This window comes from Cupressus sempervirens, chromosome 6 (genome assembly GCF_028749045.1).
Source record: "Cupressus sempervirens isolate cs-2001-9-10 chromosome 6, ASM2874904v1, whole genome shotgun sequence".
In the NCBI taxonomy this organism is placed as follows: domain Eukaryota; kingdom Viridiplantae; phylum Streptophyta; class Pinopsida; order Cupressales; family Cupressaceae; genus Cupressus; species Cupressus sempervirens.
This window is the reverse complement of record NC_143123.1, coordinates 241,974,900-241,986,201: the sequence shown is the minus strand read 5'-3', so window position 1 is coordinate 241,986,201 and position 11,302 is coordinate 241,974,900. Positions and strand designations below refer to the sequence as shown.

Below are 11,302 nucleotides of genomic sequence, written 5' to 3'. Positions count from 1 at the left end.
TGCAATACTTGAGATAGTGATTGTTCCACCACAAGCAAACACTCTTTCTCTTCTTCCAAAGTTTTGAGAGTAACATCTATTTGCTGAGGTTCATATCCAAGTCTACTCCCTACATCTAAGAGTTTATTGACCAACTATTTTTTACCCTTTAGTGCCATGCTTCACAACTCCAATAGACTAGCAGGAAAGACCAGATCTCGTACCACAACAAGAGGCCACCTGAGTTTTGCTACAAATTTTTTTGCCTACTTTTCCAATGTGTGGATGAGCATTATGTAAGCATTCCAGTTGTATATTGTTCCCCAAAAAATATTTCAAAGTTGGCAGAAATAAAATGTTGTTACAAAGTTTTATGATTGCATGAATAGAGTTCTAAAGAAACTAAATAGCAAGTGAATTAATAAAGATACAATATGAAAACATGAAACAAAACTTTTTTTTCATTTTCTGTTGTGCAAAACAAATTACATTGCCATTGTAACATTAAAATCTGACCTGCTTGTTAAGTCTCAAGTAATTGCATCCTTTGGAGAGGTTGGGATGCCTTCTATGCAGAAATAAATCTTCAGGTATCACAAAGATCGAAGAAGGTTCTACAAAGTCCACATCCAAACCACCTAGCTTTCATCGCACCCTCTTCAAAACCAACAACCTGCCTGTGAAATGTTGGTAGCTAGCACCACACTAACCTAAAAGACACTAGCAACTGAAACTTCTCAAATTGCCTAGCAGTGGATGTAGCACCCATATAAAGTTCAATCAGTGAAAGAAAGCCCTCTAAATAAGTCTCTAAAACTCTTGCCCCAACTGTGACGTATGCCATCACAAGCTAAAGGAACAACCACCAAATATTGCCCTTTAATCAACTCAAAAGGTCACATATGTTTTGGCATGCTCCCTGTGTTCCCCATACCGTGGGTTCTTTCCCTCGTGCTGCTTGCTGCTCCTTCAGTTGTTGAGCGGAAATGGCATGGTCTGCTTTTTGTTGACCCCTCTGGTATTTTGGATTCAGTGACTCCTTCACAGTGGTGAGCAGAATGGTGCTTCATTTTTCCTTTTAGGTGGTGTTATAAGGGGTATGAGGTTGTTTCCCTCTTTGTCATTCATACTTGCTCTTTATCTGGATCTAAACTTGATTAACTTGACCTTGTTAAGGCCAGGTTTAGCTTTTGGTTTTTGGTTAAGGACCTCGTATGTTTTGTCTGTTGAGATCTTAGTCTTGATGGTTGTTCTCTGAACCCTGGTATGGTTCAACGCCTATTATATGTCCAGAGTTTTCTTTGTTTCTCCTTGCCTGCAGTTTCATAAGTCTTTTTTATAGATGATTGTCAGTTCTTCCTGTCATCATTCATTTTCTTCTCCAGCACAAACTATTGCGGTCGATGCCTCTTCTATTGACGTGGAGAGAGGCTTCTTGGGAAAGAGGTGTGCTGTTGTAAGAATAATTCTCCTATAGAGGTGGAGAAGGGTTGCAGGGGAGAAGCAAGTTTCTGTGTTGGGGGTTATTTGTAGTTCCTGGGTGTTTGGCCCTTGGCTGCCTAATGATGGATGCTTTTGTTCATCGTTATGGGATGCATGAAAGACATGTTTCAGGTTGGAGGGGCCTATTAAAACCCTTCCAGGGTTGAGAGAGCCTTTCAAAACCATATGTAACTTTGTGGGGCCCTGACCTTTGGTTGGTAGCACGAGCATATCCTTGTCAGTTTCTTTTAAGTTATTGTTTTGTTGTTGGTAGGATTGTTGGTGGGTGATACCTTTTATCTTTTGCAGTTGTCTGTTTGTGGATTCCATATCCTGACAAAATTTTCTTGTAAAGGGTATCGAGTCCTTCAAAACTAGTTTGATCCTTAATCAAAAATATTCCCATAACTTTAAGTCACTTTATCCACATCTGACATTTAATAATTTCAATTCTTGCTCGAATTGGCTATTATACGAAGGTGCCTTTAAAATATTTTAATAAGTTTCAAGCAACCTTATTTCAATAGTTAAAATTATATAACAAAGTTGCAGAAATTGTCAAAAAGCATTAGAATCAAAAACTGACTTCACAAGGGCGATACCGATGATAATTAATAAGGGTTGAGGCCAAACAAGTGACTTGGTATGTATAGATGCTCTCTCCAAGAATATTGAAGAATACAATAAAAGTTGGAAATCACTTCAGAAAGATACATGGCTAGTCTAAAGAACTAAGCTTACTTGCAACATCAAATAATCCCTCTCATGAGGCTGACACTCACAGAGAAGTTCAAAGCCAACAAAAGTGTTAGAGATAACAAAAATGGAGACATTACACAAAATTCCTTTCAAGACACCTCCAACCTGTTCTCCTTGCATTTGTGAATCTGTAATAGCTTACCAAAGGTAAATTGTAATATCCTAAATTACCTGTTCTCCTTGCATTTGTGAATCTATACAACTATCCTACATCCTTAATCATGTCAGCTTTCACTAGACGGAAATCATCATATACCTTACACCTTGCCATCTAATCTTCTTTAGCATCTGTCCCAAATGGAAAGTGTATTCACCACCATGTTCCCCTTGCACTACTCTAATACAATTGGAATTTGAGGATTTTGAACCAGAAAACTCTTCTGCAACCTTCAAATTAGAAACATTAAAAATTTTATCCTTTGTGCACCTCTCAATATCACCTATTTGAAGGTATTTGATCAAAGCATCAAGATCCCATACCATCTTGCATGAGCATATCTAAACTTGAGAGAAAAGATGGGCTTCCATTTGGTATCCTTCATCTTTTCATCATTATTAGCCCATTTCTCATTATGAAAAAAACATTGTAATGAAATAATGTCAAAATAATGCAATAAATCCTTGCTTCCAATATCATCTCTACTTATTAAACTATAACCAAAGAAAACGATCAAAATATTTACCTCTCATAGATTTGGGAATTTTTAAGAGCTTCAAGATTTTCCTATATATGTCTCAAGATCAATTCTCTCCACCCTAAATTAGTTGGTTGTAGGCTTGTTCCTGCTCGGTTTTCAGCCCAAGGGGTTTATAAGGGGGACGTTCCTTGCCTTGAGTGATGATCAAAGTAATTTTGGGGTGAGCTCCAAGTCATTAAGATACCCCTACCAATTAACCACAATTACCAAAAAAAATTATGATATTTTTAGAGTGAGATTTAATGAAACTATATTCATCAATATAACTATCTTGTTGGTCATTCTCAAATGGCTTTAAGCCTTGGGCTCTCTTCTTTCAATGCACAGAATCTCAATAGGCGTTTCCTGGAAACCATTAGAAATCACTTGAGCAATTTCTTCAATTATTGAATCTTAACTTCAACATGCAAAGTTGATTTATCATTAACCTCATCAAAGAAAATCATTTTGGGAGGACTCGCCATTTGAAGTTTGAAAGATCTCTTCACATCCAACTAGTGGAACCTTTTTTGCCTTCAATTCATTGCCATTTTGGAAGCATACGCAATCATTAGAAACCAAAAAATATATCTTAAATAATCATTACCTCCAACTTGGCTGTTGGATCACTCTCCTTACTCCATGATATCTCATTACTCTAAATTTAGTCATTCCTCTTGCTTCCTGATTTTGATAACCTTATTCAATTGCTCTTTTTCCTTATGAAATACCTGCAAAAAGCCATTCAAGCTTTGGAAGCTTCAAATTTACCTTGGAAGCTATAAGAGACACCCTCCGATATGGATTTTCTGCTATTTCTGATTTTTGGCCAGAATATTTGTTTGGTTTTGATTTGCTTTTTCTATCTTTTTTGGAATTTTGTGTTTTGTAATCTTTCTTTTAGGGTTTTCTGAAAGGAAATTGGAATGGTATGGAAAAACAAATACTAAAAATTACTTGCAGTAAACTAAAACCAATAAAGGGGCAAAATTTCGTCGAAATTTTGCGACTTCAAAATTACCCATATTTTCACAGAGGGAAACACCTTAGGAGACTCCCTTTCCAAGATGGTGGTCAATTAAACCCCATGATGTGTAGCAAGGTGTCACAGATGTATCCTTCAAGGTGGCAATTTATGTCGCATGGTGACCAATGGCAATAGGTGATGTTGGAAGAGGTGATGTAATAAGAATGATAGCAGAACGATTTGAAAGGATTCATGGTACAATGAGTAAATGCTCACTCTGCCCATGGCTAGCATAATGAAAAGGTGGAGGGGAATGGAAAATTGTCATTTATGTTTGTAGTGGTGAAAGAGCAAGAAGAACACAGAGGAAATGGAAGCCAATTTCAGCTTCAAGGCGACCAAACAGCAAATGTCCTTCTGGGGCAAGATTTCCAATGAGCGATTGAAGATTGTGTGCCACAGACAATCCATTTTTTCTGCTTATGGTGAGGAGATTGTTGGGGATACACTATTTGATTGCAAATTACAAATATTGGCATATCCTGCATGTTTTGTGCTTGGAAGCTTGTGGTTGGCAAGGTTGAAGAGATGAGGAGGGTTGTCAAAGAATGTGTGAAAGGAGAATCGATGCAATGTCTTGATGCCCTGCTCTAGTTTGTTGAACTAGGGAGGGGCCTCAACATAGAGTTTTGGAGATTGGGTGCATGTCCCTGGTTTTCTTGGACACATCCACCCTTTTGTGTTTTGGTGGGCTGGCGTTTATAGTGAATTGAGGAAAGCTGATGCGAGAAGAATGTGGATGGGGATTAAAGGTTACACATTGATTGGGAAAGGGTCTGGGCTGAGCAAGGAAGATTTGGACAAGGATTCTCTCAGGTTCAAGTTGGCGGACTATTGGAGGTGGATGCTGTGGAAAATGTCGCTGGATAGGGACCTAGGGGTGGTGGAGATGGTACGAAAGGAAGTGGAAGAAGATTACGTAGCCACAATCAAGGAAGGAACCAAGGAGCAAATTGCACCACCGGCAGAGGATGAGGTGGAAAAAGGGCACAACTTTGAGGAAGGAGCAAGAGCTGGCCAAGGCCAAGGTGGAGGCCAAGATAAACCACAAGAATGATGCAAGGTAGCAGCACCTCCTGGATGTGAACGTTTCTTTTTGTCCTCTTCATGTTGATATGAAATGTGTTTTGATACAGAAATTGTAATTTTTGGTCTCAAGTGCAGATGCCCTACCATGGACAAAGATATGAACTCCTCATTACATAGAATCTGTAATTGTGGTCAGGTTTGGTAGGGTTTGGACTGGGTGGCAAATTAGGTTTTGAATTTGATAAGTACGAGATGATTTCCACAGCAAGTCAAATTATGATATTGCTATCAGGATTCATGTTGAATCACTACTCATGAGAATTTGAATTTGTCAAGCATCTACATGAATTATCAGGGATGATTTGGTGCCAACAAGGGTAGTTTTCTTGAAATGATACAATTGTAATGCCATGTTATTAATTAATAAAATATGAAGTTACTGACCAAAAATAAATAAATAAATAGGAGAATTTCAGACTTTATTTGACTGAAAACAACAGCAAATATAGCTGTACAAGGTACTGTACGGAACTGAGCTTCTTGGACAGTAATAAATGAGTATTTTATTGTCTTGGAATCCACAATTTGCCCCCTCACAAGGTATCTGTTTCTGGTGCAGATCAAAACTCAAATTTTAATTCTGAAAACTGCTGTTGACAGCTACCGTACCAATCCAGAGATCTGGATGCAATAATTGGTTGTACAGCTGGTAATATGCTCTTCTTCCCTTTATTAATTCTGTTCTGAGCCTTATGAATTTATCAATGCAGATTTCTACCCAAACCAATTTAGTTTCCTGAACAAATCTACCCTTTCCTTGCCATATGTCCAACTTAGGAGTAATTAGAAGAAAACTTGTACTGTGGCTACTGGAGTGTAGAGAATAATGAATATTACTCTTCGAAGCTCTGATCTGATTAAAAACTATTCAATAACTGAGCTCAATATGCAGAACCACTGATTTTTTTGCAAATTCCTGTCACCAAGAGCTAGGGCTACATCCAACTCCAATTTCCTCCAGGGGATTTCGTAAATGAAAGACAAATCTGATTCAAACCCTCATTAAGGCTCAAATCTCAATGCTTCTGTGAAAAAGCTAAACCTGGATGTTCAAAATGAATCCTTCCATCTTTATTCCATTTTTCACTCCAATTGCAAATCAAACTCTCTTTTAAGGTTTCTCCATTTTATTAATAAACATGAAATGTTTGTTTCTATTCCATGATTTCCCTTCTCTAGGGATAGATCATAAATCCATCTCGAGGAGTTTATTTACCGTTGCCAAAATCCCCTTGTTAAGTTATAACATGTAATCATTAACCTAAGGAATTGGATGAAGCTGTCATTTTATTATTATTTATTATTATATTATAAAGTGACTACAACAATCACTTTTATTATTCATTGGAAATAGTATTATTATTTTGAATTTATTCATAACTCACTCGTCTAGACCCCAATCTGAATTTCTGATGACACCTGTCCACTGATTGTTTGACCACCGTGAGTAACTGACAGTATCCTCCTAAAATTTAGGAACTCCTATAGAATAGGAAATGCACCATAAGTCTCTAGGCTGATCTCAAAAGTAATGTGTCCAAATGGCCTCCGAGTCAATCCCTATAAACTAGGAATTCCTCCTTAAATCTAGGAGTATCCCAAACTGGCCAACTGGCTCATAAAGCCCCTGTGTGACTCCCATGAGCCACTGTATGGGTCACATATACACTCTTCTGGTCTTCGGGAACCATAGAATACACCAACCTCCACTGGTAACCAGACAGCCTAAGGAGGAGACATAACAGAACCCGTCAAAGATTTTGATGAACTCCTTATCTTGGGGTATATTTCTTCCTTTAATTGCCACATGTTCATATATGTTATGAATGCCTGGGAAATCTCAATCAGATTTTGATAATCTTCACACTATTTAACAATTGTACTTGTTTTATCCATCTACAATATTCGTTTCCAAAACCTCCTATGATTCAACAAAATCTACCCTATAAGATGGCAAGATCTTAGCTCTGATATCACTGTATTGCAAAATCTGCTTTTGAATATTGATTTTCAGCTCTAAGAAATATGTTATTGAAGTTATTCAAATTCAAACACTAACAAAAAAATATTGAAATCAAACAGGCTAGTCAAAACACCAATGCACCAAAAGAATGGCAAACTTATTGAAAACAATTATTAGTCCCTACAATAAACTTTACATGCATAGTGACTATTATGACAGTTACAAAATTAACAGAAACAAGAAATAAAAAATCCTAGAGTTTTGTGCAATTCTCACAGGATAAGTACGAGATATTTTCCAGAGATGGTCAGATTGTGATATTGCTATCAAGATTCAACCGTGTAGTTTTTTGCCTAGAGTTTCTGGCAATTCTCACATGGTATCAGAGCCTCTTCTTGTGCAAGAGAGATGCAAATGGTTTGCAACTAAGTTACCGGATTCGCACCCTGGAGCTCGGGTCCGGGTCCGGATTCATTCGGGTCCGGATCCGAGCCCGGGTCCGCGACCGGTCCGGGCAGGGTCCGCATTTTGGCCTGCGGGTCCTCCCGGGTCCGTGCAAGCACGGACCCGGGAGGACCCGCAGGCCAAAATGCGGACCCTGCCCGGACCGGTCGCGGACCCGGGTGAATCCGGGCGGACCCGCGGCAGGTGGGGCCAAAAAGTGGCCCAAAAAAGCAATAAAATAATGTTTTTTTCATTATTTTTTTTGCCAAACCCTAAAGTAAGGCCTATTAGATGCATTTCATTCATCTAATCTCTCATTTGCTTTGTCATTTTGCTCTCTCATTTTGGTGTGGCCATTTTGCAAGTTTGAAGAGAAGGTTGTAGAGATTATTTGTGGAGTTTCAAATCCTTCAAATAATCAGTGTTGAGTGTTCCAGGTATGCATTTGATCCTTCCTTTTGCTTCTTTCATAGTTTGTTTTTAGTTTTTTAAATTTTTTATATTTATTGTTCTAAATTTTTATCAAGTTTTGTATAAGTTTTGAAATATTTTTTTAAATTTGTTTTTATAAATTGCAAGAATCCAAGAATGAGTAGTCAGGGTTCAGTGGGTGGGGTGGGATCCCAAAGATTTAAAATTGATAAAGGCTCTCCTTTGTGGAAGTATACAACAAGAATTGAGCAATGTGCTGGTGGGGGAGAGTATATATGGAAATGCAATTTTTGCCAAAACCAATATAGAAGCTCCTATTTCCGGGTTAAACATCATTTGATAGGTCCACCAGGTCAAGGGATTTCCATGTGTGAGGGGCCCCCAGAGGGAGGTAAAAAAGGGTTGTCAGCTCCTCAAATAGCAGGCATGTTAAAAGAACAAGAAGAGGCTGATAGGTTAGTGTCAAAGGTAAAAAAAGATAAGTCAAAGCAAATACCACCAACACCACCCTCTCAAACAATTAGTAAACCACATCCCTTCCTACCTACCCCATCTATGGATGAAGATGAAATAGAAACACCCGCATCCCGCAAGAGAGGCCCATTAGATACGGCATTTGAAAATGACAAGAGAGAAATTGCTGACATAAAGGTTGGGCGTTGCCTCATTACAAATGGTGTTTCATTCAATCTAGTGAGATCCCCTTATTGGAGAGAGATGGTGAAAGCAATAAATGATGCACCTCATGGTTACCAATCCCCTGGATATGAAAAGTTGAGAACCACCATATTGCATAAGGAGAGAAAGAATGTAGAAAACCTCCTCAAACCAATAAGAGATTCTTGGATCCAAACGGGGGTGAGCATTGTCTCTGATGGATGGAAAGATTGCAAAAACCGTCCTTTAATAAATGTGATTGTTGTTTGCCCCAAGGGGGCAATGTTTTTGAAGGCGGTTGATTGTTAAGGGCAAGTAAAGGATGCAAATTTTATTGCCCAACTTCTCATTGAATCCATAGAGTCCGTGGGAGTTGACAATGTTGTCCAAGTAATAACGGACAATGCTAAAGTTTGTAAGGCTGCAGGTGCTTTGGTAGAAGCACGATATGAGCATATCTTTTGGACACCATGCACTGTCCACACCTTGAACTTGGTGATGAAAACAATGGGCAGCCAAATTGAATGGATGAAAAATGTGTATGAGGAGGGTGAGCAGATCCAAATGTTTGTGACAAACCACCATATGTCACAAGCAATTTTCAGAACTTTCTCCCGCTTGGAATTATTGAAGGTAAATTTTAAACTTTATTTAGCTTCATTTATCATATTAATTTTTGTGTCATACTTTACAAAATTTAATACATATTCTTAAATTTTTGTGTTATCAACTTATCATATTAACTTACAATTTGAATTAACATGGTAATAGGTTGCTGAAACAAGGTTTGCTTCACACACAATCGTCCTTAGACGACTTGTGAGGGTGAAAGAGGCATTGGGTCAAATGGTTATTAGCAACAAATGGGGTGGATGGAAGCAAGCTGATACAGAAAAGGCCAAAACTGTAAAGGATTTGATCTTGAGTGATAATTTTTGGAATAGGGTGGAATATGCATTAGAACTCACCGAGCCCATCATGTCTATGCTTCGGTATGCCGACACGGATGAGCCTTGTTTGGGAAACATATATGATGCCATGGACTCTATGCTAGAAAGAATGAAATCAGTAAGTTTAAATTTTTATACAATACTTTATCCTTGTTTATTGAGAGATTTTGATTTTTGATTTTAATTAAGTTATTAACACTACATCAAGATAACTTACATGTACATCATTTGACATCCCAGGTCATTCAGAGGAGAGAGCAGGATCCTGATACCTTGTACACTAAGGTGGAGAAAATTGTTCTACATCGTTGGAACAAGATGACTACACCTTTGCACCTCTTGGCATATGCACTTTCTCCTAGATATTATAGCAGTGAGATACTTGCGATTCCTGGTAGAGTGGCACCATATAGAGATCCTGAAGTTGCTGCTGGGTATAAGAGGGCACTTAACAGGCTCTTTAGTGATCCTGATGTGGCATCAAATGTTAGGAGAGAGTTTGTTGATTTTGTCTCAAGCAAAAATGCAGAGCCTGATGCAATCAATGACCAAAGTAAATTGGATGCCATTGGATGGTGGTACTTACATGGGGAAAGTTACCTGTACCTCCAACCTCTTGCCATTAAGATCTTGTCACAAGTATGTATTTAAGTTTTTTTTCCTTTTCTTATGGCTACTTAGCTTGTCGAATTAGCACTCTTAAATTCCTATTGTATTGTAAAATTACTTAGCTAATTTTTTAAAATTTGTTGGTTGTCTCTCTAGGTTGCAAGCTCTTCTGCTGCTGAGCGGAATTGGAGTACATACTCCTTTATCCACTCAGTGAAGCGTAACCGGTTGGGTTCAAAGAAAGCAGAGGACTTGGTATTTATTCACAACAACTGGCGCCTCTTATCACGCAAGGATCCAGGATATAAGAAGGGACCAGAGAAGTTGTGGGATGTACTACCTGAGACTTCTAACTTGGATATGACTGTCCAAGATATATCTAGAATTGCCTTGCTAGATGTTGAGGAGGACGAGGAGGAGGATGTGGCTGCATCTGGGGCTAGTGGAACCGGTTTGGGTTCCAATGATGTGGAAAATGTCAATGATATAGATGAGGATGAAGCCATTGATCCCTCATATTTTGATGACCCATTTGACCCTTGAAGGGCATTTGCATCTTTGATAAACTATGTTTAAACATTTGTCATTGACTCATTGAGTCATTTATGATTTATCACTATGTTTCACAGTTTCAAACTTTATTAAGTCATAATTTATTATCTATCAATCTGATGAAGTAGTCTATGTTTTGAAATTCCATTTTGCATTTTAGTAATTCAATGTATGATTTTATTTACAACATTAGCATAGATTAATGAGTGAGTATTTAATGTTTATCTTTGACATTTGGCATTGATCAATAATCAAGTAACATTGATATATTCATACTATGGAATGACTTAGTTTTACTTTTACAACTATATGAGTTTATATTTTTTTTGCATATATATATATATATATATATATATATATATATATATATATATATATATATATATATATATATATACACTAACGAACCCACCCACGAACCCAAATGGGGAAAAAAAAATTGCCCGAACCCACGAACCGAATCCCGAACCCGAACCCGTCCCCGAACCCGAATCGGCAACTTAGGTTTGCAAGCAAGTTATTCATGGTATCTGAAATGAGAGCTACATATTGGAGTTGAGGGTCACAAAATCAGTATCTTCAAAGTTTTGGTTAAATCTTTTCAAATATATGGTGAAATTTGATTGATCTTTGCAAATTCTTTTGTATTTGGTCAATATTTGCAATTCTCCACTAATATATG

The 11,302-nt window shown here is 37.8% G+C and overlaps 1 protein-coding gene across 1 annotated transcript; it reads left to right on the top strand.

Moving 5' to 3' along the window:
• Window positions 1–8,811: 8,811 nt before the first annotated feature.
• On the top strand, window positions 8,812–10,735 carry LOC149552150 (uncharacterized). Its single transcript, XM_089787628.1, has 4 exons — window positions 8,812–9,142; window positions 9,281–9,577; window positions 9,700–10,098; window positions 10,225–10,735. The coding sequence occupies exons 1-4, from the start codon at window positions 9,008–9,010 to the stop codon at window positions 10,609–10,611; spliced, it is 1,218 nt and encodes a 405-aa protein (XP_089643754.1). The 5' UTR covers window positions 8,812–9,007; the 3' UTR covers window positions 10,612–10,735.
• The last annotated feature ends 567 nt before the right edge of the window (window positions 10,736–11,302 follow it).

Coding starts and splice junctions, on each gene's coding strand:
- LOC149552150 (XM_089787628.1), top strand. CDS start 9,008: ATGAAAACAATGGGCAGCCAAATTGAATGGATGAAAAATGTGTATGAG. Junction 9,578..9,699: donor TGCTAGAAAGAATGAAATCA/GTAAGTTTAAAT, acceptor TTGACATCCCAG/GTCATTCAGAGGAGAGAGCA. Junction 10,099..10,224: donor CCATTAAGATCTTGTCACAA/GTATGTATTTAA, acceptor TTGTCTCTCTAG/GTTGCAAGCTCTTCTGCTGC.